Source organism: Crotalus tigris, unplaced genomic scaffold (assembly GCF_016545835.1).
Source record: "Crotalus tigris isolate CLP2741 ecotype Arizona unplaced genomic scaffold, ASM1654583v1 scf7180000021160.8983255:1529534, whole genome shotgun sequence".
Lineage (NCBI taxonomy): Eukaryota > Metazoa > Chordata > Lepidosauria > Squamata > Viperidae > Crotalus > Crotalus tigris.
The window spans coordinates 847,430-875,296 of record NW_024098373.1 but is presented as its reverse complement, the minus strand read 5'-3'; the positions used below and the strand labels follow the sequence as shown (position 1 = coordinate 875,296).

The window sequence follows — 27,867 nt, the reverse complement described above, 5'->3', positions numbered from 1 at the left end:
CATCCATTTATCCATCCATGCACCCCTACATCTATATACCCAATCTTCCATCCACCTCCATCTAACTAACATCCCATCCATCCATCCATCCATCCATCAATCCATCTAGCCAATCAACCATCTATCCACACATCCACCTATCTTGCATGCACCCTTCTATCCACCCATCCATCCACCCTCCCATCCATCTGTCTAACCAACCTTCCTTCCTTCCTTCCTTCCTTCCTTCCTTCCTTCCTTCCTTCCTTCCTTCCTTCCTTCCTTCCTTTCTTTCTTTCTTTTTTTCTTTCTTTCTTCTTTCCTTCCATCTAACCAACCAACCAACCAACCACATATCCATCTCTTGCATCCATCTACCCACCCTCCATCAGTCTAACTAACCTACCTATCTTCTTTCCTTCCTTCCTTCCTTCCTTCCTTCCTTCCTTCCTTCCTTCCTTCCTTCCTTCCTTCCTTTCTTTCTTTCTTTTTTTCTTTCTTTCTTCTTTCCTTCCATCTAACCAACCAACCAACCAACCACATATCCATCTCTTGCATCCATCTACCCACCCTCCATCAGTCTAACCTACCTATCTTCTTTCCTTCCTTCCTTCCTTCCTTCCTTCCTTCCTTCCTTCCTTCCTTCCTTCCTTCCTTCCTTCCTTCCTTCCTTCCTTCCTTCCTTCCTTCCTTCTAACCAACCATTCATCTATCTATCCACACATCCATCAATTTTGCATCCACCCATCCATCTATCCACTCACCCCTGTCCGTCCATCCATCCATCCATCCATCCATCCATCCAAGGTGTTAATGTCATTTGGATCATCATGAGAAAAACTAAATGAGGTCAGAAGTGAGTGGAGGCCAAGGCAATCTCAGGCTGAGTGGATGCTAGATTGGAAATGCAAAAGCACAAGCAGAAAAACAGAACAAAATCCACTCCACCCTAGAAAAAAAGGCTACTGTTGCAAAGAAAACAAACTTGATGTGTCTCAAAGTCAACAGAAGCCAACGTAGCTCAAAGGAATCATCATTTAAAGCAGGGGTCTTCAAACTTGGCCCTTTTATGACTTGTGGACTTCAAGTCCCAGAATTCCTTAAGCCTGGCTGAGGAATTCTGGGACTTGAAGTCCACAAGTCATAAAAGGGCCAACTTTGAAGATCCCTGTCTTAAATCTAACAAACAAAATGGAGGCTGGCTGAGGAATTCTGGGACTTGAAGTCCACAAGTCATCAAAGGGCCAAGTCTGAAGATCCCTGTCTTAAATCTAACAAACAAAATGGAGGCTGACTGAGGACTTCTGGGAGTTGGAGTCCACAAGTCATAAAAGGGCCAGGTCTGAAGACCCCTGATTTATGGCAAAAACATCTGCATGTCCTTGGCTCACCTTGAAAAGCTAAGCTGGATTAAACAGTGGGATGTGCGGAGGGGTCATCAGCGCCACCCTAAGGCTATGATTTTCCTGGAAGAAACAGATGAATGTCTTGGTGTGACCATCGATCTTCTTTTGCATCTTAATAAAGTCTTCTTTAAAAAAAAATAAAACAAAGAGACAAACTTGATTCAAGGGAGCTTTCACTTTCCCTAATCTTATTTTAGACAGCTGCCTCCTGTCTACAATATGGATCTTAAAATGCGGTGACTTTGCTTTGCCAAGTTTCCTTCTCCCTGTTTTTGACATCAGGCTGGCTGGCTGGGGAATTCTGGGAGTTGAAGTCCACCCTTTTTAAAATCTGAGAAACACTGCTGTGAAACCAATCAGATTATAGCTGCAGCTGAGGGGTCCCCGGGTTTTCCTCACCGAAGGAACTTTATTGGAGCTGCTGCAAAAAAGCCAACATGATTCAAATTGCCCGTAGGGCAAAGTGCCAGGCGTCGGAGCTTTTTGTCTTCATTAACAATTAAATTGACCTCTTTCTCTAGTACAGAGATAAACAGGCTTCCTCAAATCAAATGACCCCTTCACTTTTCCCTCATGGTCCTTTTCTGGACGTGGCTCGGAGGAGTGATGGCATCAACGGAGTGAAAGAGAACTGGCTAGGGCAGGGGTAGGCAACCTTGGCTCTTTTATGACTCATAGACTTCAACTCCCAGAATTCCTGAGCCAGCATGGCTCAGTATGGAAACCTCTCCATTTCTCCTCAGCTTGGCTGGCTCAGGAATTCTGGGAGTTGAAGTCCACCAGTCATAAAAGAGCCAAGGTTGCCTACCCCTGTCCTAAGCCCTCCTGTTCCAAGCAGTGAGCCTCCTAGTCCAGGGGTAGGCAACCTTGGCTCTTTTCTGACTCGTGGACTTCAACTCCCAGAATTCCTGAGCCAGCATGAGGGAACTATGGGCCCTCATGACTCGTGGACTTCAACTCCCAGAATTCCTGAGCCAGCATGGTTCAGCTTGGAAACCTCCCCCTCAGCACGGCTGGCTCAGGAATTCTGGGAGTTGAAGTCTATGAGTCATAAAAGAGCCAATATTGCCTACCTCTGGCCTAGGCCTAGGCCGCTGTCTGACTCATGGACTTCAACTCCCAGAATTCCTGAGCCAGCATGAGGGAACTATGGCCCCTCGTGACTCGTGGACTTCAACTCCCAGAATTCCTGAGCCAGCATGGCTCAGCTTGGAAACCTCTCCCTTTCCCCTCAGCATGGTTGGCTCAGGAATTCTGGGAGTTGAAGTCCATGAGTCATAAAAGGGCCAAGGTTGCCCACCCCTTGTATGGGGGGGGGGAACAATATCTAAGTTCACTTTTCTCTGTGAAAAGAGTTAGTTTTGCTTAAAATGCTACAGGGAACCCCCTAATTTAAAGTCCACAAACTTTTTTCAGTTCAAAGGAAACTTTATAGGCCAGATATTTATGAAAAGTGCAAATATAAAGGTTTATTACAGGTAGTCTTCGATTTACAATAGCTCATTTAGTGACCAATCAGAGTTACATCAGCACTGAAAAAAAGTGACTTATGACCATTTTTCACACTTACCACCATTGCAGCATCCCCAGGGTCACGGGATCAAAATTCAGACACTCCTATTGTGTGTCCCGGGGATCACGTGATCCCCTTTTGCGACCTTCTGACAAGCAAAGTCCATGGGGAAACCGGATCCACTTAACAAGTGTATCCCTAACTTAACAACCGCAGTGGTTCATTTAACAACGGTGGCAGGAAAGGTTGTAAAATGGGGCAAACCTCGCTTAACAAATGTCTCAGTTAGCAACAGATATTTTGGGCTCCGCCGTGGTCGTAAGTCGAGGACCGCCTGTTATCAGCCTGCGGGATGGTTGAATGTGTGCCACTGGCTTAATCGGTTGCGGGATTTTCCGTGTTTTTCTCTGCAGAAATCTCTTCTCTGAAGACGACGTCTGAATGGCGGACAGCCCTCACCACAGCTCTGACCGAGGCAGAGAAACATTCCCTTCCCATGGAAGTCTTTAAGGTAAACCTTAATAAACCCTGATTTCTTTGTAATAAACCATTGTTTCTTCTTTGAGCCATTTAAATGGCTGCCCTGCCATCCTCTTTTGCTTTTCAGATTTGAATCTAGCGAGGGAGAATTTAGCATCGGGAATGGTAGATATTCCTTTTTTACGTTTTCTTTTCTTCTCTCTCTGTCTTCCTCCCTCCCTTCCTCTCTTTCGTTCATTCCCTCCCTCTCTCTGTCTCTCCCTTTCTCCCACGCACTTTCTCCCTCCCTCTCTCATTCTTTCCCTCCCTCTCTCTGTCTCTCCCACCCACTTTCTCCCTCTCTCTCTATCTCTCCCTCCTTCCTCCTTTCTCCCTCCCTTCTGCTCTCTCGCTTTTTTCCTCCTCCCTCCCTCTCTCTCACTCACTCTTTTCCTCCCTCCCTCTCTCTCCCTCCCTCCCCTCACTCTTCCTCCCTCTCCCTCTCTCTCCCTCCCTCCCTCTCTCTGTCTCTCCCTCTCTCCCACCCACTTTCTCCCTCCCTCTCTCACTCTTTCCCTCCCTCTCTCTCTCTCTCGCCCACCCACTTTCTCCCTCCCTCTCTCTCTCCCTCCTTCCTCCTTTCTCCCTCCCTTCCGCTCTCTTGCTCTTTCCCTCCTTCTCCCTCCCTCTCTCTCCCTCCCTCCCCTCACCCTTTTCCTCCCTCTCTCTCCCTCCCTCCCTCTCTCTGTCTCTCCCTCTATCCCACCCACTTTCTCCCTCCCTCTCTCTGTCTCCCTCTCTCGCTTTCCCTCCCTCTCTTTCTCACTCTTTCCTTCCCTACATCTCTCTCCCTCCCTCCCTCCCTCTCCCTCCCTCTTTCTCACTCTTTCCCTCCCTCCCTCCCTCTACCCCTCCCTCTCTCCCTCCCACTCTTTCTCTCCTTCTGTCTATCCCTCCCTTTCTCTCCCTCCTTCTCTTTCCCTCATTCTTTCCCTCCCTCTCTCCCTCTCTCCCCCCCCCATCCCTCTCTCTCTCTCTCTCTCTCACACACACACAGGGGGTCCAACCTTGGCACCTTTAAGACCTGTGAACTTCAACTCATACTGGCTGGGGAATTCGGCACCTTTAAGTCCACAGGTCTTAAAGGTGCCGAGGTTGAACACTTCTGGTCTAATGAATATTTGAATATTTAATCAGTTCAGTAAATGAACAAGTCCTAGTCTATATTGTTTGCCTGTGCGGGATGGAGACAAATGACCTATGCCTTCTCTTACCTGACCGTTCCTTGGGTTGCCTCTCTTCGCCTCATCTCACTGGGCTTCCTCACATACCAACACATGCAGAAACCCCAGGAAAAAATGGAGAAAAATGCTAAATGAAGCTTAGTATTGATAGTCCTTGAATTACTTTGTTTAGTGACCGATCGAAGTTACAACTTATGACCGGTGTTCACACGGCTGTGGCAGCATCCCCATGGTCACGTGATCAAAGCTCGGATGCTTGGCAACTGACATGTATTTAGGACAGTTGCGGCATCACGTGATCGCCATTAGTAAACCTTCCCACTGGCTTCTGACAAAGCAAAGTCAATGGGGGAAGCCAGGTTCGCTTAACGACCGATTCACTTAACTGCAACGTTTCACCCAGCAACCGCCATAAAATGGGGCAAAACTAATTTAAATTAATTTAAATGTGAGACAGTAAATACCAAGGGAAAAAGAGAGGAAATATTTAATGTACTAGTTTGTGATCTGTAGTAAAGACATGTGTATGTTATTGAATTATGAACCAACCCAGCCGCCACGTTGCTTTTCAAATATTTAAATGTAAAACTGGAAAACCAATAAAAATTTAAAAAAAAAAGTAAAATAAAATGGGGCAAAGCTCACTTAACCACCGTCTTGCTTCGCTGTGGAAATTTGATGCTCCATTGTAGATAGATAGATAACCTTTATCGTCATTTTTTCCTGTGAGCACAATGGCACACATTAAAAATGAAATTTAGTTGCTTCCTCTCAAAGTGTACGTATACATAACACATTTAAAACATATTATAGACCTACACCCTTACATATAAGTAACATATAAATATTATTCACTGTCCGTCTTGAATACACAACGGAAGGAGGAAGCTTGAGAGTTCACAAGGTTAATGCTGTATGGAACAAAGCTACGACTGAATCTGGATGTTCTGCTTTGGATGCCACAGAGCCCCCCCTCCCAGAAGGGAACAAGGAAAACAGGTTGTGGAGAGGATGTGTAGTGTCCCAGACAATCTTGTGGACCCTGCTCAAGCTACTCTTATGTGCCATGTCCTGGATTGAAGGGAGTGATCTGCCAATGATCTTTTCTGCTGTCCTCACCACTCTCTGCACCGCCTTCCTGTCTGAAGCAAGGATGCTTCCAAGCCAGACAGTGACGCCGTATGACGGGATGCTCTTGATCGTCCCTCTGCAGAAAGTGGTCAGGACAGGGGAAGGAAGATGTGCTTTTCTCATGCGACACATGAAAATGCAGGCGCTGCTGTGCCCGCTTCACCAGTGTCTCGCTGTTGAGTGACCAAGCCAGCCTACTTGTTAATTGCACACCCAGGAATTTGATGCTGGTAACCATCTCTACAGGTGAATCATTAATGCACAGAGTAAAGTAATAAGTTGAGGACTACCTGAGCAGGTGATCACTGGCAGGATGGACCAAAATCTTGGCCATGAGGTCAAAGTTCTCAACATCTATTTCCCAGGATCACGCCGATCTGAGGGAGCACTCGTTTACAGTTGGGATGAAGCTGGAAGCGGTGGATCAACGGGAACCAGCGACAATTTGCCCAGCTACTATAACCAAGGTGAGAAAACCAAAATGGAACTGAGAATTAAAATCAGGTGTTTTTTATAATCACAAGTGCTTAATATTTTATCAGCAACGTATTGTCTGGGTTCTAGCATTTAACTTACTAATATATGTTAAATTCCTTTCTCTCTACCTTGTTTTTCTAGCCATTGATAAAACATGTCTCATGATCTAAAATAAACTGAATCTTCTTTCTCTTTCATTTTCAATGTCAATCTACCCATTTCTGCATAATCTAAAAAAAATTTATTAACTCTTGGTAAATCTTCATTTTTCCAATGTTGAGCGAATACAATTCTCGCTGCAGTTAATACATGTAAAATTAGGTATATATACTCTTTCTCATAATTTCCTACAATTATGCCTAACAAAAATAGTTCTGGCTTAAATTCTATATAGTTTTTTAAGTCATTTTCTCTAACCATGTGTGTATTCTGAACCAGAATCTTTTGGCTTTGGGGCGTGTCCACCAAAGATGGTAATAAGTGCCTGGTTTTTGTCTACCTTTCCAGCAATTGCTTGATATATTTTTAAACACTTTTGCTAACCTCGCCGGTGTTAAATGCCATCTATAAAACATTTTGTGTAGATTTTCTTTGCACGCTACTGCTTTTGTTGTTTTTAGAATTTCTTTCCCAGAGGCTTTGCCAGTTCTCTAATTCTATGTAACGTCCAAAATACTTTGCCCATGTTATCATTGAGCATAAAACTGTCTCTTGAGTAGTTTGGAGGAACTTCTGGAACTTTTCCTTTCTCGCCCGACTATAGGACGGGCGGTCCTCGACTTACGACGATTCGCTTAGTGATCGTTGTTTCTCTATAGGTTTTCAACCACCATTTCGTGCAAGTCACTCTTGACGACCTCCGTCCCGAACCACACAACACCGCGATGCTTTGCCATGCTGATTCCTTGGGCATCCTGCCGGTGCAGTGGTGCCTTAAAAATGGAGTTCATCTCACCCCTCCCAAAGGTTTGTCTTGGCATCAAAGAATTGGGCTGGATTTGGGGGTTTTTTTTGCATAATCAGCAGAACAACTTGCCTCCAGAAGTTGTGGGTGCTCCATCACTGGAGGTTTTTAAGAAGAGATTGAACGACCATTTATCCAGAATGGTATAGGGCAGGGGTAGGCAACCTTGGCTCTTTTATGACTTGTGGACTTCAACTCCCAGAATTCCTGAGCCACCATGGCTAAGCATTGTAACCTCTTCCTTTCCCCTCTGCATGGCTGGCTCAGGAATTCTGGGAGTTGAAGTCCACGAGTCATAAAAGAGCCACGGTTGCCTACCCCTGTCCTAAGTCCTCCTGTTTTAAGTGGTGAGCCTCCTAGACCAGGGGTAGGCAACCTTGGCTCTTTTATGACTTGTGGACTTCAACTCCCAGAATTCCTGAGCCAGCATGGGGAAACTATGGCCCCCCTCATGACTTGTGGACTTCAATTCCCAGAATTCCTGAGCTGGCATGGGTGAACTATGGCCCCCTCATGACTTGTGGACTTCAATTCCCAGAATTCCTGAGCCAGCATGGCTCAGCTTGGAAACCTCTCCCTTTCCCCTCTGCATGGCTGGCTCAGGAATTCTGGGAGTTGAAGTCCACAAGTCATAAAAGGGCCAAGTTTGAAGACCCCTGGACTGGAGAGATACATTCCCAGCCTTTTGCTTCTTGTCCGCAAAGCTTAATCTTCAGAGCAATATCAAAACCATCAATGTTGCTGCATTAGATCAGCAAATTCCTGATAAGGCTTCTGGCTTCTAAGGGAATTTCTCCTTCTTCTTCCAAGAAGTGACTAAGGTAGATTAATAATTGGAAAGTAATGTACACATTGTTTTTAATGTACACAGTAATGTACAGTTAGAAGAGCTGTTTAGATTCCCTTGATTTGATGCCAGTCAGCAAATGAATAACCATTAATATCCCTCCAATATGAAAGCGCTCCGTTGACACTATTTATATGGTTGGGAGCTAGATTTATAGACTTCTTTTTCCTTAAGCCTTTACAGCTGTGGGGAGAATCTCTCTCTCTCTCTCTCTCTCTCTCTCTCTTTCTCTCTCTCTCTCTCTCTCTCTCTCTCTCTCTCTCTCTCTCTCTCTCTCTCTCTCTCGTTGCTGCCATATTTCTGCATGGGAGTTGTGTGCTTGCATAAGGCACCTTGCTTTTCGCTCTGGCTTATTCCCAATGAATGCAATTTCCAAGCAGCTCCCAACAATTGAATATTTAGATTTGAAAGCTGGGGATGCCTAGGCTCAGATTGGAGGCCGATCGTGCAGAAATTCAAGATGGAGATTCGTCGGAGAAGGAAACGGATGATGAAGGAGACGAGTCCCTTTCCCCACACAAAATGGATTAAAACTTAATTGGACAGAACCAGAAGTTTGAGACTAACTCAGCAGGTTTGGTCTAGTGCAAGGGTAGGCAACCTGGGCTCTTTTATGACTCGTGGACTTCAACTCCCAGAATTCCTAAGCCAGCCATGCTGAGGGGAAAGGGAGAGGTTTCCAAGCTGAGCCATGCTGGCTGAGGAATTCTGGGAGTTGAAGTCCACGAGTCATAAAAGAGCCAAGGTTGCCTACCCCTGGTCTAGTGATTAAGGCACCAGGCTAGAAACTAGGAGACAGTGAGTTCTAGCCCTGCCTTAGGCATAAAAGTTGATTGGGTGACTGTGGACCAATCACCAGCAGATGGTGAGTTCTAGTCTCACGTTAGGCCTGGAAGCTGGCTGGGTGAATTTGAGCCAATCATCAGGCGACTATGAGTTCTATCCCACTTTAGGCCTGGAAGCCGATTGGGCAGCTTTGGGCCAATCATTAGGAGACGCCTTAGGCATGGAAGTCGGTGGGGTGACTTTGGGCCAATCGCCAGGAGACTGAAAGTTCTAGTCCCGCCTTAGGCATGAAAACCAGCTGGGTGACTTCTCCTTGATTTACATTTATGTTGATGTAGCCTAACATCACATCCAGCTCTTTTGCCGCCACAGTACAATGCTGGCTGCCATCAATTGGCTCACTGTAAACAACAACAACAACAACAAATCATATGGACTGGATCAGGGGTCTTCAAACTTGGCAATTTTAAGACTTGTGGACTTCAACTCCCAGAATTCCTCAGCCAGCTACAGGGGTCTTCAAACTTGGCCACTTTAAGACTTGTGGACTTCAACCCCTAGAATTCCTCAGCCAGCTACAGGGGTCTTCAAACTTGGCCACTTTAAGACTTGTGGACCTCAACTCCCAGAATTCCTCAGCCAGCTACAGGGGTCTGAGAGCTGGTTGAGGAATTCTGGGAGTTGAAGTCCACAAGTCTTAAAGTGGCCAAGTTTGAAGACCCCTGGGCTAGATAATGTTTGAAAGTTTCTAAATTGTGTATATTGGCTCAGCTCATCCAATTCCTGTAAACTGGAGTTTGCGAAGGACAGGCTTTGAACAGGCTGCTGTAAACAGTCTAGGATACTTGTGTTATTCTTGAGGGACAGCTGTTGGGCTGTCCACACAACACGAGAGAAAACCATCTTTTGTTCGTTTCCTGGGATTTCCTGCAGGTTATTCTAATCCGGATTTTGACTGGGCAGATTACCAGAAGCAGTGCGGAGCGGAGGCAGCTCCCGAGTGCTGCTTCAGAAATGTAAGATCTGGTTTTGTTTTTACTGCATGGCAATCTTTCTTGACCCAGGCCCAGTGCCATTAACCGTCCTCCACCTTCGTTGTAGGTGTTCATAGCCAAAGAAAAGCTACTTGTGTAGAAAGTTAATGTCAAAGAGGTTGGGGTCATAGAAGCATCCATCCTTTGTTCCCTCCCTCACTCCCTCAATTTTCCCTTCCTTCCTTCCTTGCCTCTCTCCCTCCCTCCCTTCCTGCTTCAATTTCCCCTTCCATAAGATAAGATAAGACAAGACAAGACAAGACAAGACAAGATAAGATAAGATAAGATAAGATAACCTTTATTGTCATTTTTATACTGTGGGCACAACGGCACCCATCAAAAATGAAATTTAGTTGCCCACTCTCAAAGTGAAACACATATATGACACACACTTAAACATACTATGAACAACATATGTATAGACCCACACCCCTACATATACATAGCAAATAAATATCAAATACTGTCCATCTTGAATATATAACGGAAGGAGGAAGCTTGAGAGTTCGCAAGGTTAATGCTGTATGGAATGAAACTATGGCTGAATCTGGATGTTCTGCTATGGATACCACGAAGCCCCCTCCTCCCGGAAGGGAACAAGGAAAACAGGTCGTGAAGAGGATGTGTCGTGTCCCAGATAATCTTGCGGACCCTGCTCAAGCAATGCTTCTGTGCTATGTCCTGGATGAAAGGGAGGGAACTGCCAATGATCTTTTCGGCTGTCCTCACCACTCTCTGCACCGCCTTCCTGTCTGAAGCAGGGATGCTTCCAAACCAGACTGTGATGCTGTATGACAGGATGCTCTCGATCGTTCCCCTGTAGAAAGTGGTCAGGACAGGGGAAGGAAGATGTGCTTTTCTCATGCGACGCAGATAATGCAGGCGCTGCTGTGCCCGCTTCACCAGTGTCTCACTGCTAAGCGACCAAGTCAGCCTTCCTTCCTTCCTTCCTTCCTTCCTTCCTTCCTTCCTTCCTTCCTTCCTTCCTTCCTTCCTTCCTTCCTTCCTTCCTTCCTTCTCTCCCTCCCTCCCTCCCTCCCTCAATTTCCCCTTCCTCCCTCCCTCCCTTCATTGCTTCCTTCCATCCTTCCTCCCTCAATTTTTCCTTCCTTCCCTCTCTCCTTCCCTCTATTCCCCTTCCTCCCTTCCTCACCTATTTCTCCTTTTCCTTCCTCCCCCCTCCCCTATTTCCTTTCTCCCTCCTCTATTTCTCTTCTTCCTTTCTCCTCCCTCCCCCATTCCCTCCCTCCCTCCCTCCCTTCCTTCCTTCCAGCATCAGAATAGGAGAAGCCAACAAGGAAACATGTGCAGAGGGAAATGCAGCTAGATCAGCAGAAGCCCAAAGTAATTAGAATAAGCATGTGCAGTCCCAGCACAGTGGCTGAATTCCCCAGTTCTTGAGGCAGGGGTGGAGGTAGGAAGCAAAACGGGCCCTCCTTTCCAGTTGACGTAGCTCCCTGCCTACGGTCTATGCTAAGACCCGGAAGGAGAACGTTCTCTATCAAGATGATGGTATGAGTGATGACCATTTTTTCTCTGGGTTAGGATTCGAACTCGCTGTTTTGGGAACTGGGCTAGCAGGGAAATGAAAAGAAGAGAGCGGGTAACCCTTTGTCCAGAATGGTAGTATAAGGTCTTCTGTTTCAGCAGAGGGCTGGACTGGATGACCACGCAGGTCCCTTCCAACCCTGTTATTTTATGTTCCATTTTTGTTTTCTGTTGATGCCACTCAGGCTTCCTGTAGTCGAGCTTTTATGAAAAGCATGATGCTTGAAGCGGTGAACCCCCAGAATCCAGCCGAGATCTGCGTGGCATCGGTCACTTTGGTAAAAGGCCGGCTAATGTGGCTTTTTTTTGAAGGTACATTAGAAAACTGCTTGAAGGGAAAGTCCTGTCCTCCTTGACTCCTGCTAAATTCTTTCTTTCTTTCTTTCTTTCTTTCTTTCTTTCTTTCTTTCTTTCTTTCTTTCTTTCTTTCTTTCTCCCTGGGTCTTTCCTTCCTTCCTCCCTCCCTCCTTTTTCTTTTCTTTTGATTTCTTTCCTTCTATCCTCCCTTCCTGACTCCGACTCCTCCTCTCCCTCCCTCCCTCCTTCTTTCTTTGTTTCTTTGTTTCTTTCTTTCTTTCTTTGTTTCTTTCTTTCTCTTTCTTTCTTTCTTTCTTTCTTTCTTTCTTTATCCCTAGGTCCTTCCTTCCTCCCTCCCCCCTCCTTTTTCTTCTTTCATTTGATTTCTTTCCTTCTATCCTCCTTCTCTGACTCCTTCCTTCTTTCCTCCCTCCTTCCTTTTTCTTCTTTCTTTTGATTTCTTTTCTTCTAACCTCCCTTTTTGACTTCGACTCCTCCTCTCCTCTCCTCTCCCACCCTCCCTCCCTCCTTCTTTCTTTCTTTCTTTCTTTCTTTCTTTCTTTCTTTCTTTCTTTCTTTCTTTCTTTCTTTCTTTCTTTCTCCCTCCCTGGGTCCTTCCTTCCTTCCTCCCTCCCCTCCTTCTTTTTCTTCTTTCTTTTGATTTCTTTCCTTCTATCCTCCTTCCCTGACTCCTTCCTTCTTTCCTCCCTCCCTCCTTCTTTTTCTTCTTTCTTTTGATTTCTTTCCTTCTATCCTCCCTTCCTGACTCCGACTCCTCCTCTCCCTCCCTCCCTCCTTCTCTTTCTCTCTCTCTCTCCCTCCCTCCCTCCCTCCTTCTCTTTCTCTCTCTCTCCCTCTCTCCCTCCCTCCCATTTAAAGCACATTTAAAGCTGGAGAAAACAAAGTCTTCTCCCCGCTTGTATGTATCTGTGCTTTTTCTTTTCTTTTTTGCCACCAAATTGCTGCCCTTCTGGTGTTTATGATGCATTCTAATGTGTTGATAGGTCTAGCGCACAGCCCTGCTTCCGAATATATAGTGGATGTTGAATCAATGAACACCTTCCCTGTGGGCTGGTGCGAAGCAAATGGCTACAAGCTCTTGGCACCGCATAAAAACACCGGTAAGTCCTCGGAAGAGCAAAGCTGGATTGCTGAGTTTTGCAACAAGCGTTTGGAGGTTTGGCCTTTTCCAGGAGGACGGATAGTCCTCGACTTACACATTTTGAGCCCAAAATTTCCATGGCTAAGCAAGACGGTTGTTAAGTGAATTTTGCCCCCATCTTACGACCTTCCTTGCCACAGTTGTTCAGTTAGTAACACGGTTGTTAAGTGAATCCGGCTTCTCCATTGACTTTGCTTGTCGGAAGGTCGCAAAAGGTGATCCCGTGAAGCGGGGACACGGCAACCATCATAAATAGGAGTCAGTTGCCACTTGTCTGAATTTTGATCACATGACCATGGGGAGGCTGCAGTGGTGGTCGTTCAGTGTGAAAAAACGCTCATAAGCCACTTTTTTCAGTACCTTTGTACTTTTGAACGGTCACTAAATGAACTGTTGTAAGTCGAGGACTGCCTGTATTAACCACCCTGGCTGTGTCTTCTAGGAATTGCAGTTCAGCAACAAGCCAAGATGCAGTTGAGTTCATGAAGCCAAACTAAGGGAGTTGTTTAATGCCATGAAAGCAACCTGGAACTAAGGAGAAACTTCCTGACAGTGAGAACAATTAGCCAGTGGAACAACCTGCCTCCAGAAGTTTTCAAGAAGAGATTGGACAGCCATTTGTCTGAAATGGGATAGGGCAGGGGTAGGCAACCTTGGCTCTTTGATGACTCGTGGACTTCAACTCCCGGAATTCTGGGAGTTGAAGTCCACAAGTCATAAAAGAGCCAAGGTTGCCTACCCTTGGTATAGGGTTTCCTGCCTGAGCAGGGGGTTGGACTAGAAGACCTCCAAGGTTCCTCCCAATTTTCATTATTATTATTGATCATCGCACAGTCAGCCAGATGTTCAGACTGGATTTGGCATTTTGTCTACCTATCGAGTCCTTACCCAGGACCTGGGATAGCCAGATGTGGATGTTTGATGGTATTACAGATATCGTCGCAGGATGGAAGCAGTTCCTAGTAAGGCCGCCTTTTGCAATTGACTAATAGCGAATTTGTCAATGCCGATGATGGTGTTCAAGTGGTGCTCCAGTTGTTTTGGGATTGCACCCAAGGCGCCTATTACTATTGGTACTAACCTTGCTTGCTTTTGCCACAGTCTTTCTATTTCTATTTTATTATTATTATTATTATTATTATTATTATTATTATTATTATTATTATTATTATTATTATAAAGTTGGAAGGGACCTTGGAGGTCATCAAGTCCAACCCCCTGCTCAGGCAGGTAACCCTATACCATTTCGGACAAATGGCTGTCCAGTTTCTTCTTAAAAACTTCCAGTGTTGGAGCAATTCACTGCATTCTTCATCATCATCATCATCATCAAAACCTGTAACAGCCTTTTAAGAAGGGAAATATGGGGTTTTTTTTCCTGGAGAATGAAAAGGTTTGTGCCAGCCAGATAAAATATGATCTGTCTTAAGAGATTGGACAGCCACCTGTCTGAAATGGTATAGAGTCTCCTGCTTAAGCAGGGGGTTAGACTAGAAGTCCTCCAAGGTCCCTCTCAGCTCTGTTATTCTGTTATTCTGTAATTAACATTCACAAGTTGGATGGAGAACCTGACCGGTTCCATTTTGCTGCACCGTTTTGTTTGGAGAGCAAATGTGATTTTTAAATCGACAAGGAAGCGTGCCTAATTTGGACAGCATGGCAAAATTAAAAATTGCCCTGGCTTTTTTTTCCCCTTCTAATGCGATCCATGGAACAGAAACACCCGGGGGCAACCAGGCGTGCGAAATTTAATCACAAATGATGTTCTTCTGAAACGGAAGAATATTGCTTATTGTTTTAGTTATTTTTTTTTTCTTATTATTAAGTGCAGATCCCATAAATAAACTCACCATGAGCAAAGAGCCGGAGGGCGCCATGGAATCCTGTAGCATAATGTTTGAATGAAGGAGTAACAATTGTTCAAAGCTTACGCCTCAGCAGGGATGACTGGAGTGTAACGGCAATTTATTGTAATTAATATCCCGAGGGCCATAATGCTCAAACGGCTAAGCTTATTCGTGGGTGATTTTATGCATTTCTACTCAAAAACAAATGCATTGTCTCTCTTCTAAGACTATAAAGCAGTGGTTCTCAACCTTTTTAATGCCGCGACCCCCCAACCGGTCATAAGTCGAGGACTACTCAACCGGTCGTAAGTCGAGGACTACTCAACTGGTGCAGCACCGTTTGCAGAATGGGACTTTTGGCGGGCTCAGCAGGGCAGAGACAGCCTGGACAATGCCTATTGGCTTTTGAAAGCCAATAGAATTAGACTCTATTCAAGAGAGTCTATTCTATTGGCTTTCAAAGCCAATAGAATAAAAGGGAGTAGCACAGCTAAGGAAAAGGGGAAAAAATGGCAGACTGCGTTGTTTGGCGACCCCCGTGAAATGGTTGTTCGACCCCAAATGGGGTCCCGACCCACAGGTTGAGAACCACTGCTATAAAGGAAGTCCTCGGCTCACAACTGTTTGTTTACCGTAGTAACTATTTGCATTTACAACGGCACTGATAAAACGGCAGTCTTAACGACGGTTGCAGCATCCCCATAGCTCACGTGATCAAAATTCAGACGCTTTGGCAACTGACTCATATTTATGACGGTTGCAGTGTCCCAGGGAGTCACGTGATTTCCTTTTACGATCTTCTGACACGCCAAGTCAGCGGAGAAGACAGAGTCACTTAACAACCAGGTGTCTAATTTATGAACCGTGGAGTTTCCCTTAACAACTGTCGCAAGGAAGGTTGTAAACTCCGGCAAACCCAACATAACACATGCCTCGCTTTACCCCAGAAATGTCGGGCTCAGTGGCGGTCATAAGCTGAGGACTCCCTGTTCTTGGAGCTCCTGAAAAAAAAAGAGTGAGCAGGTCTTTCATTTCCATGCAGGAAAATCCATTTGCAAACGTGCGTTACCAAATTAACCCTTGTCCTTGTGCTCATTTTCCAGTGCAAAGGAAGAGAAAGGTTGCCATAGTCCAGCCGGAAAAGCAGTAAGTAACTGCCCTTAAAATGTCAATTACAGCAGAGTTTTTATCACGTAAATCAAAGTGTTGCTCTGAGCTAGAAAGGACTTGATTAAATTGCAAGGGGTGTGTTGACCTATAGGTAGTCCTCGACTTAACGACCATTCCTTCAGTGAATGAATGTTACAAGGCTACAGCCATTCATTTAGCGATTTATTCGACATAACGACGGCCCTGAAAAAAAAAAGGGAACTCACGACCGTTTTTCACACTTAATGACCGTTGCAGTAACTACCAACTTGCCTCCAGAAGTTGTGAATGCTTCAACACTGGAAGTTTTTAAGAAGAGACTGGACAGCCATTTGTCTGAAATGTTATAGGGTTTCCTGCCTGAGCGGGGGGTTGGACTAGATGACCTCCAAGGTCCCTTCGAATTCTGATAGCAGCCTTCCAATATTTAAGGGGCTCCCACAAAGAAGAGGGGCTCCACCTCTTCTCCAAAGCACCTGAAGGTTGGACAAAAAGCAACAGATGGAAACTGATCAAGGAGAGAAGCAACCTAGAACTAAGGAGAAATTTCCTGACAGAACAGTTAACCAGTGGAACAACCCGCCTCCAGAAGCTGTGAAAGCTCCAACACTGGAAGTTTTTAAGAAGAGACTGGACAGCCCTTTGTCCGAAATGGTATAGGGTTTCCTGCCTGAGCAGGGGGTTGGACTCAATGACCTCCAAGGTCCCTTCCAACTTTATTATTGTTGTTGTTGTTGAACAGTCACTAAAGAGGTCAGTTGATAAATGGGGACTGTAGTTTGCAATCTGAGTGCTTTTTTTTTTGTCCTCTATTAGGATAATAGCGGAAGTGCCTATTGAGAAAATTCAGAATCCTTACCGGCTTCCCCAGACGGACAGGATGGGTAAGTTTCCAGAAAAAGATTATCGTTTTTCTAATTTGGATCTGAACTACCCCCACCTTTAAGTGCGAAGAAGATAAATCAATGAACTCAGCATTCATACCTTCAGCTCCTCAAATATGATTCCCCCCCCCCCCATCTTCAAACTTTTGCTACTGAATTTGGGAGATTTTTTAAAAAATGGCCAAAAGGGGAAGTTGGTGAAATAGCTCAGTGAAAAAACCATTATATGAACCGCAAGCCGCTTTGTATTTTAATAATTGTATATCTTTGGAGATTCTCAATCATCCAGGCCATGGTTGTCCATCCTAAAGGTGCTTTTTTTAAAAAGGACTCTCTTGTTTTTTTTGCCTTTGAAAATATTTTGCTTCTCATCCAAGAAGCTTTTTTTCAGTTCAGTTCAGAAAACATTATGAGCCGAGGTGGCGCAGCAGTTAGGGTGCAGTACTGCAGGCCACTTTAGCTGACTGTGGTCAGCAGTTCAAATCTCACCGGCTCAAGGTTGACTCAGCCTTCCATCCTTCCGAGGTAGGTAAAATGAGGACCCAGATTGTTGGGGGCAATGTAAATATATATATATACATTGCTTACTGGTGTACACTGCTTAGAGAGTGCTTGCACTTAAAGCGGTATATAAGTCTCATAAATAAAAAATAAATAAATAAATTATTGGAATTTACAAGTTGCTTTGTATTTTCATAACTTTAGGGAGATTCTCAGCCATCCTGATTATGACTGTCAAGAAGGATGGGAAGCAAAACGTTCTCAAAGGAAAAAAACAAGTTGCCTTTTATATAAAAAAAACAGCTTTGGGTTAATAATTTTATGGTATTCCATTGATTCACAGTGGGAAAGCATAAAAAGGAGTCTCAAAATACTACTCTGTAACTTCAAAGATATCAATAAAAGCAACAAAATAATAGCAACGAGAAGATAGAGCAAGAGGCCTCGGAAATTATGTAATAAACAAAAGAATTCCCAAAATTATTATTTTATATATAGCTTTTTAAGTCTTCCTTTTAAAACATTTTGAAAACACTGCTTTAGGACTGGGGTAGGGGGGAGCAGAGATAACCAGGGAAGGGAATTATTATTATTATTATCTTTGATGATGTTATGATTACAATATTAGGATTGTTTGATAGTATTTTTTTTATTGAAAATTTATAAGGTTTTACAATACAAAAACAAAACAGTTTTCCCCATCCCTCCCCAACCCTCCCCTTCCCTCCCCCGACTATCCCAGAGCTGGATATAGGCTTCATTAGAATTTCTTCAAAAAATCTTAAGAAAAGTATAAAATATAAATAAATCTAGATACATTACTTAAACAAATTATTAAATAATTAACAACAATATATATGTAAAAAAAAGAAAAACATAACTACCAGAAAAGAAAAAAAAGAAATATATAAAAAATATGAAAATAAAATTAACTTTTCAATATAAGTTATAAAACTATAAACAAATCTAAATACATTACTTAAACAAGTTATAAAATAATTAAAGGTAATATATATATATATAAAAAGAAAAATAGAAAAGAGGAAAGAAGAAAATCATAATAATAAAAAAAGGGAAAAAAAGTTTGGCTTTTCAAGAAAATTGGCTTTTCAATATAAATTATTAAAAAGCTAAATAATATTTTTAATATCCATCTTGTGTTGTATAAAATCTATGATAGTATTATCATTGCTTGTGATATATATGTGATTATTTATTTTTACCATGAATTACACTGCTGCCTAATTTATTTATTTATTACAAATACTTTTTATGTAGCTTCAACCAATTTGATGCTAAATGCATGGCACCAAGCTGAAGGAAGTGGAATTCACGCAGGGTTTTTCAAACTTCACCCCTTTAACATTGAGGGAACTTCAACTCCCAGAAATCCTCAGCCAGTCTGGCGGGCTGTGGAATTCTGGGAGTTGAAGTCCATCCATCTTGGCTAAGTGGCTAAGTTTGAAAAACACGGCATTCATTATCATAATAAATAAGTACTTTTGAATCAGCAGTCCAATTCAAAGCAATACAGGTAATCTTCGACTTCCTACAGCTTATCTAGTGACTGTTGGAAGCTTCAAAGGTATTGAAAAAAAAAAGTGAGTTATGACCTTTTTTCATACTTACGACCGTGGCAGCATCCCCAGGGTCACGTGATCAAAATTTAGATGCTTGGTAACTGACTCGTATTTATGACAAGCGTAGTGTCCCCGGGTTTTACTCCTACCGTAATCACCCTGAGCTGGGCGGCCCTATAAATTTTCTAAATAAATAAATAAATAATATTTAACCTTAGACCAGTGGTTCTCAACCTATGGGTCGGGACCCCATTTGGGGTCAAACGACCATTTCACGGGGGTCGCCAAACAACGCAGTCCGCCATTTTTTCCCCCTTTTCCTTAGCTGTGCTACTCCCTTTTATTCTATTGGCTTTTGAAAGCCAATAGAATAGACTCTCTTGAATAGAGTCTTAATTCTATTGGCTTTCAAAAGCCAACAGGAATTGTCCAGGCTGTCTCTGCCCTGCTGAGCCCACCAAAAGTCCCATTCTGCAAACGGTGCTGCACCAGTTGAGTAGTCCTCGACTTACGACCGGTTGAGTAGTCCTCGACTTACGACCAGTTGGGGGTCGCGGCATTAAAAAGGTTGAGAACCACTGCCTTAGACAGATAGTCCTTGACTTACAATCATTCATTCAGTGACTGTTTCAAGTCACAACAGCAACTGAAAAAAGGCAATTTATGACTGTTTCCTCACACTTACGACGGCTGCAGCCTTCCCGCGGTCACATGATCAAATTTCAGACCCTCGGCAATTGACTTGTATTTATGGCAGTCGCAGCCTCCCGGGGTCACATGATCCCCTTTTGTGACCTTCTGACAGGCAAAGTCAATGGGGGGAAGCCAGATTCACTTAACAACCACGTGACTGACTTAACAACGGCAGAGTTTCACTTTAACAACTGTGGCAAGAAAGGTCATAAAATGGGGCAAAACTCACCGAACGACGGTCGCCCTCAGCAACAAAAATGCTGCGCTGCGGTCATCAGCCGAGGACTGCCTGTATTGTCCAACTCAAAAAGGATTATAATTCCCACGCACCTAGGTGCCGTGTTGAATGTAAGTGGAAGGAGTAGATCAGGGATAGGCAACCTTGGCTCTTTTATGACTCATGCACTTCAACTCCCAGGATTCCTGAGCCAGCCATGCTGAGGGGAAAGGGAGAGGTTTCCAAGCTGAGCCAGGCTGGCTCAGGAATTCTGGGACTTGAAGTCCCACGAGTAGTAAAGTGGCCTAGGGCAGGGGTAGGCAACCTTTGTGCTTTTATGACTCGTGGACTTCAACTCCCAGAATTCCTGAGCCAGCCATGCTGAGGGGAAAGGGAGAGGTTTCCAAGCTGAGCCAGGCTGGCTCAGGAATTCTGGGAGTTGAAGTCCACGAGTCATAAAAGAGCCAAGGTTGCCTACTCCTGGAGTAGATAAACTCCATCAACACAGATGCTGTTTATGTCCCAAGATGGCGGGAAAGAGGAGGGTAGAGAGTAAATGTAGCCCAGATGGGATGCTGGAAGAAGTTGGGGTTGTGTGTGTTTCTTCTCTGCAGGAACCGTCAATGGGAGGTACAATTGCCTCATGCTCTTCATCAACCACCGCTGTTTCTCTGGCCCACATCTCAACAAAGGCAGGTTGGCAGAACTGCCGCAGTCCGTCGGGCCAGGCAAATGTGTCCTGGTCCTTAAAGAGGTAAGGATAGTGAGATGTCCCAGGCAAAGTGGGAAGGGCCTGTGAGGCCATCCAAAATACTTGCCTGCTGAGTGTGAAATCCAGATTGAAGCTTCTGTCCATAGGAGAGAATATTGGTAGCCCTGGCTTGAACTTTGCGGTGCCTGGTGCACTCAGAGCTTGGTGGTTTTCTTGCAGATGTCTCATGCCCCAACTACATATCAGCATCAGTGCTATTCTATTCTATTCTATTCTATTCTATTCTATTCTATTCTATTCTATTCTATTCTATTCTATTCCATTCCATTCCATTCTATTCTATTCCATTCCATTCCATATCTTCTTTTCTATTCTATTCCATTCCATTCCATATTTTTTATTCTATTCTATTCCATTCCATATTTTCTATTCTATTCTATTCTATTCTATTCTATTCTATTCTATTCTATTCTATTCTATACTATTCCATTCCATTCCATTCTATTCCATTCCATATTTTCTATCCTATCCTATCCTATCCTATTCCATATTTTCTATTCTATTCTATTCTATTCTATTCTATTCTATTCTATTCTATTCTATTCTATTCTATTCTATTCTATTCCATTCCATATTTTCTTTTCTATTCTATTCCATTCCATATTTTTTATTCTATTCTATTCCATTCCATATTTTCTATTCTATTCTATTCTATTCTATTCTATTCTATTCTATTCTATTCTATTCTATTCCATATTTTCTATTCTATTCTATTCTATTCTATTCTATTCTATTCTAAGCTGGCCTACCTCATAGGGCTGATATTAACCTTGAAATGTGCAGTCCTTGATGCTTTTTGGCCACAGCTTCAAGCCCGGTGTCTTTGCTCTGTTCAGATCCTTCGTATGGTGGTCAACTGTGCCTACAAACCCAGAAGCATTTTGCGAGAGTTGCAACTTGTCGATGACTCCAGGTGGAACTTTCAGGAAGAGAATCTCAAAGCAAAGTAAGGACTATTTCTAAAAGGAAGAAAAACTAGACTGTTTCTGTTTAAGAATATATCCACGATGGCGGGCACGGGAGGGAAAGGATGTTGGCAGGTAGAAGTTATTTTACCTGAAAACAATTGAACAAACTATTGTGTCAGTAACTTAGCCAAACATGCCCACTGTCGCCAAATTACAGCAAAAAGTTTTAAAAGCCTCCACTTAATGTATTTGAGGATGTAGGTCAGTGTTTCTCAACCTTGACAATTTTAAGGCATGTGGACTTCAACTCCCAGAATTCCTTAGCCAGCCATGCTGGCTGGGGAATTCTGGGAGTTGAAGTCCACAAGTCTTAAAGTGGCCAAGTTTGTGGACGCCTGCTGTAAGTCAAGGGCTACATGCATACACACCTTCTTTGCTCAGCACAAGAGTTTTGATGCGTTCTTTTCAAGGTTCTTTTGTAAAACAGCCCTCTGGAGATTTTTAATCCCTGCTTCTACAACTTCAGTTATGTCACACTTAATTAGGAAAGCAAAATGAATTCCACTAGGGGAATTTCTGCTGTTCCAGACAGATGCAAGGCCTAGTAAACCGTCACATCTTAAATTCTTCCAGCTAATAGGTTTGGATGAGGTTTTCTTTTTTTTTTTAATTACCTCAGTGTGGCTGATAAAATGAAAATGTTATTGGAACAATCACGCCAAGGAATATGTCAGGAGAAATTTCCTGACGGTTAGAACAATTAATCAGTGGAACAACCTGCCTCCAGAAGCTGTCAATGCTTCAAAACTGGAAGTTTTTAAGAAGAGACTGGACAGCCATTTGTCTGAAATGGTATAGGCCAGGGGTCTTCAAACTTGGCCCTTTTAGGACTTGTGGACTTCAACTCCCAGAATTCCTCAGCCAGGTATGCTGGCTGTGGAATTCTGGGAGTTGAAGTCCACAAGTCCTAAAAGGGCCAAGTTTGAAGACCTCTGGTATAGGCTTTCCTGCCTGAGCAGGGGTTGGACTAGATGACCTCTAAGGTCCCTTCTAACTTTATTATTATTATTATTATCATCATCGTCGTCATCGTCATTGTTGTTATTGTTATTGTTATTAAAATGATGTTATTGCTTATGTATTGGAGTTAAAGTATTTAAAATCTTGTTTCTTGGATGTATGTATAATTGTCTGATGTTCATTTAAGTTGTATGTTTTTTGTTGTTGTTTTTTTTCTTTTTTCTTTTAACCCTGTATTCAGCTCTGGGAAGGAGGGGGGAGGGTGATGGGGGGAGTATTTTATTGTAAAACTTTAAAAATTTTCAATAAAAAAAATGATGTTATTGCAAGGGATACTCGTTTGATGGCTGCGCACTCAGTTTGGCAGGTTGAAAACGTCTTATGTCTATGCCTGCCAAAAAAACCTTATTTTTTTAAAAAAAAACCAGTTCTCCAACTTTATTTTGGAGGTTGCCAAAGCTTTCTTAATGAATTCAGGGAACCAATTTTCTAGAAAGTGACGGAATAACACCGTAATACGAGGATGTTCAACCTTGGCAATTTTAAGCCACACTGGTTGGGGCATTTTGGGTGTTGAAATCCACATGTCTTAAAGTTGCCAAGATTGAACATACATCTCTGAGTTACATTGAAAAAAATTACATTTAACTCTTACGTTAAAAAAAACATAAAATATTAAAAAAAAACCCTCAAAGAGCAGACTTGATGGCCGATGGCTCTTTTTCTGCCATCAGTTTTCTATCTTTCTGTGAGTTCCCCCAGTCCAATATTTGCATTATGGAAAAACGGTTTCTCTATCTGGTGAAGAAATAGTTTGCACTGGGAATTTCTGCAGGGTATGGTCAAATCAAGATGGTGGCCAGGTAGCCATGGCAAATAGAGATAGATTAACCTGTTGAAGGAAAAATCTTCATCAGGGTCCAGTCCAAGCTGGGAATAATCAAAATGGAGACTGCTTTAGAAAGAAGGTTGCGGTTTATTGAAGAGGAGCCAGACAGAAAGATGGCTCTGGAAGAAGAGAGAGAGAGAGAGCACATGTAGGGAGTGGGTTTTTATACCTTCTTGAGCCTTTTGTTTGGAGTTGTTCCCGTGGCATGAACTTTGACCTGAGTCTGAGTGTGCCTTTCTGATATTCTGATGGTGGTGGGTTAATCCTATGATGTCCCAAAGGTCATATCCTGCTTCCCTGGGGCTGTGGCTAATGAGTGTTGGATTTTTTGGGTGTGAGGGATTGTTGATTCTAGGGATCTTCGTCTTTCTAATCCTAGCTTCCTGGCTCCAATCTTTCTGATAAGATTATCACGCCTGCATTTCTGCAGATCTGGTTTGTGTCTAGGACAGAGAGACTTGAGGGCGGGGGTTGGTTTCTGCCTTTAAAATCCTTTGGGGTAATATATTCTGCCTTTTTAATATTTGTGTGGATTTTGTTTGTCTTGCATGGCCTGGAGTATTGTGATCGGAGTGGCCTAGAAATCTCCCTTTGTAATATTTCCCAAAATATTTCTTTCTCTGGATTCTTCCCACAAACTATTCCTAAATCCTGGTTCGTATCCCTGTGATCTATCTTTGTGAGGACCTGGCTGATCCAACTGAACTAGAGTGTTACCCCCCCCCCCAAATCTTGATTTATGGTGTAACGTTTGCCGTGTTGCAACCACTATCATAGATACCGAGGGAAAACATACAGGGCAACGGTCAAGATAGTTCGTACGTCTGACCAGGTCCCCGATTTTTGCCGGAAGGTGTGTGCGAAACTGGAATGCTGCCCCAATTTATTCAGCCCTCTCCCGGTCACGGAAAACTGCCCTGAAAACTGTTCCAGTCACACCAAAACAAAATACGGTAAGTGTACATGACAACGGTGGCACAAAACGTGGTATGGTTTTGATTTGTGTGGATTTTGTTTCTCTTGCGTGGCCTAGGGCAGGGGTAGGCAATCTTGGCTCTTTTATGACTCGTGGACTTCAACTCCCAGAATTCCTGAGCCAGCCATGCTGAGGGGAAAGCGAGAGGTTTCCAAGCTGAGCCATGCTGGGTCAGGAATTCTGGGAGTTGAAGTCCACAAGTCATAAAGTGGCCTAGAGCAGGAGTAGGCAACCTTGGCTCTTTTATGACTCGTGGACTTCAACTCCCAGAATTCCTGAGCCATCACGCTGAGGGGAAAGGGAGAGGTTTCTAAGCTGAGCCTGCTGGCTCAGGAATTCTGGGAGTTGAAGTCCACAAGTCATAAAAGAGCCAATATTGCCTACCCTGGGCCTAGGGTATTATGATTGGGGTGACCTAGAAATCTGCCAATAAATCAGATTTGGTATTGGCATTTGCTGATGGGAAACAATTTAAATTGACTCTGAAGAACAGCACTGGGGAAGCCACCGGAATTTCTTGCATTCTGGCTGAAGAAAGAAATATAATATAAATTAGCTTAATGATGCTAATTCAGCCCAAAATTTCTGCTGCTTAACAGTTTGTTAAGTGAGTTTTGCCTCATTTTTGCAACCTTTCGTGCCTCAGTTGTTAAGGGAATCAACGCAGTTATTAAGTAAGTCACACAGTCATTAAGTGAAACCGGTTCCCCCATTGACTTTGCTTGTCAGAAGGTTGCCAACCGTCATAAATAGGAACCGTCGGAATTTTGATCACGTGACCATGTGGATGCTGCCACGGTCGTAAGTGTGGAAAAAAACGTTCCTCAATCGCTTTTTTTCACCGCTGTCGTAACTTTGGATGGCCACTAAACAAATAACTGTAAGTCAAGGAACTATGTGTAGTTCCCCAGAATTGAATGGTTTGATTATTATTTTTATTTTTACCAAACTTTTTCTCTCCAGCATACTATTATGGAAAACGGAGGAAAGTCATTAAATCTTCCCCCAGTGAAGAAAGCACTTACAGCCTGGAGAGCAGACACAACTTGCCTGATGGCGGGAAAATGCAGAAACCCATTTTAACGCTGAAGAGAAGTTGTCCATCCGCAGCAGATCTGAACAGAGCAGGATCGTCAGAGGTGAGATATGGCGACTCTTGTGAAAATTATCTGCACACGAGGTGGAATAAGTCAGAAAGATAACAGAATAGAATAACAGAGTTGGAAGGGACCTTGGAGGTCTTCTAGTCCAACCCCCTGCTCAGGCAGGAGACCCTATACCATTTCAGACAAGGGTCTGTCCAGTCTCTTCTTAAAAGCGTCCAGTGTTGGAGCATTCACCGCTTCTGGAGGCAGGTTGTTTCACTGGTTAATTGTTCTCACTGTCAGGAAATTTCTCCTTAGTTCTAGGTTGCTTCTCTCCTTGATTAGTTTCCATCTGTTGCTTCTTGTCCTGCCTTCAGGCGCTTTGGAGAATAGCTTGACTCCCTCTTTGGGGCAGCCCCTGAGATATTGGAACACTGTTATCATGTCCCCCCTCGTCCTTCTCTTCATTAGACTAGACATTCCCAATTCCTGCAACCGTTCCTTATGTGTTTTAGCCTCCAGTCCCCTGATCATCTTTGTTGCTCTTTTCTGTACTCTTTCTAGAGTCTCAGCATCTTTCTTACATTAGATTAATGTGGGAGGGATCAAGTACTACAATGCTGTCCAGAGTAATTTTTTGCAAACCAGACAATTTTTAAGACTCCAACTCCCATATTTGTGCATAATTTAGCTCTTCTCTTCCTATTCACGTTCCTTATGGTCATGTTGTTTACACTGTACATCTGTATTGTAAATTATAATTTTCCTTAAGACAGGGGTAGACATGGACGTCAACTCCTAGAATTCCTCAGCCAGCATGCCTGGCTGAGGAATTCTGAGAGTTGACATCCACAAGTCATCAAAGGGCCAAGTTTGAAGACCCCAGCCTTAAGAGGTTTGCTAGATAGACAGAATGTATTGTGATGCAATATCAGAGACAAATAACTCATACAACTCAAGCATCATTCTATTGTAAGAACTAAACCCCCAAGGTGAGAGATAGGATAGAGAGATGGGCTGAAAATGTCTAGAGGGGACATTTAAGGGATGCAGCTGTTAGTTCACGAATGCCTAGATGAGTGTTTTTCAAACTTGGCCCCTTTAAGATGTGTGAACTACAACTCCCAGAATTCCCCAGTCCTCATACTTGAAGACCTGTGGACTTCCAAGTCCCAGAATTTCTCAGCCAGGATAATTCCTTAATTCCTTTAAACATGCTGCCTGGGGAACTCTGGGGGTTGAAGTCCACCAGTCTTAAAGTGGCCTAGTTTGAAAAGCAGTGATGTAAGGCAGGAATCTTCAAACCTGGCCCTTTTATGACTTGTGGACTTCAACTCCCAGAATTCCTCAGTCGGCCATTTTGATGAAACTACAGGCTTGGATCCAGACCAGGGGTCTTCAAACTGGGCCCTTTTATGACTTGTGCATTTCAACTCCCAGAATTCCTCAGTCGACCATTTTGATGAAACTGCAGGCTTGGATCCAGACCAGGGGTCTTCAAACTTGGCCCTTTAATGACTTGTGGACTTCAACTCCCAGAATTCCTCAACCAGCATGCTTGGTTTAAGAATTCTGGGAGTTGAAGTCCACAAGTCATAAAAGGGCCAAGTTGGAAGATCCCCTGATGTAAAGGAAGGCTGTTTCTCTACCTTGGCTCCTATTTAATGGAATAACCTCTCTTCGGAGTCTAACTATGTTCTATCTGTTTGATTTAATGGTAATTATTGCAAAACGGTGCTCTCCCAGGAAACACATGATGATGCCCTCTGGGTTTTTATTGGGTAGTTTCAACAGATTCTCTTTCACACTCCTCATTAACAGCTATGTATTATTAATTATCACGTTGCAGGTAGAAGGGAAGTTTCTGTTCTGTTAGTGTGCTGATTTCTCTTAATGTGGTTTTCTGCTGGGAGCCCTTTGGTTAATTTGGGGGTGTCCGGTGTGGGAATCAGGAAACCCAGGCCATTAAAATGAATATAAGAATTTATTGCAAGTTTACGCTGTCTACAAGAATCTGAATAACTAATGGTCAAGGCAAAGGGGCAGTGGATAAGAGTCGCGGGAATTCTTGCAAGCAAGAAGGGACTCAAGACTGATAACACATTTGACTCCTCCCTCGGGCTCAGCCTTGTCACCTCCTTACAGGGGGTATACAAACACAGTCCATTAATTCAATTCACTTTCGTGGCAGGAGAGTGACGAGGAAGAAGCAGACACCCCGTGGAGCGAGGAGATCAACCCAGAATTGCAGGATGATCTAACGGATGCCTCCTCGGAGGAGATGTCTCTGGCCATCCCAGTGAGCACAATGAAGTTACGCAGCAGCAGAGGCTCCATCCATGTGGCTCGGCCCGAGAGTGATGGGCACGCCCCGAAGGCGCTTTCCTTCCTGCGTGCCCAAAGTGAAAGAACCAGGCAGGTAAGTGGCTGGATAGCCCTACCTTGCTTCTGATGGTCTCCGACATTTGAATGATTCCAACTCAACCCTCATTGGTTTGC

General features: G+C 43.7%; 1 protein-coding gene across 3 annotated transcripts in view; it reads left to right on the top strand.

Moving 5' to 3' along the window:
- The window catches only part of SFMBT2 (Scm like with four mbt domains 2), a 49,158-nt gene that overhangs the window by 15,976 nt on the left and 5,315 nt on the right, over positions 1 to 27,867 (top strand). For all 3 annotated transcript variants that reach the window (XM_039369546.1, XM_039369544.1, XM_039369545.1), the window contains exons 7-19: positions 3,312 to 3,409; positions 6,098 to 6,199; positions 7,028 to 7,175; positions 9,740 to 9,822; positions 11,574 to 11,700; positions 12,690 to 12,806; positions 15,798 to 15,840; positions 16,660 to 16,727; positions 20,333 to 20,472; positions 21,327 to 21,436; positions 24,085 to 24,260; positions 25,247 to 25,422; positions 27,560 to 27,787. In XM_039369546.1, the coding sequence (XP_039225480.1) occupies positions 3,312 to 3,409; positions 6,098 to 6,199; positions 7,028 to 7,175; positions 9,740 to 9,822; positions 11,574 to 11,700; positions 12,690 to 12,806; positions 15,798 to 15,840; positions 16,660 to 16,727; positions 20,333 to 20,472; positions 21,327 to 21,436; positions 24,085 to 24,260; positions 25,247 to 25,422; positions 27,560 to 27,787 (1,616 nt within the window). The remainder of the gene's footprint in view (positions 1 to 3,311; positions 3,410 to 6,097; positions 6,200 to 7,027; positions 7,176 to 9,739; positions 9,823 to 11,573; positions 11,701 to 12,689; positions 12,807 to 15,797; positions 15,841 to 16,659; positions 16,728 to 20,332; positions 20,473 to 21,326; positions 21,437 to 24,084; positions 24,261 to 25,246; positions 25,423 to 27,559; positions 27,788 to 27,867) is intronic.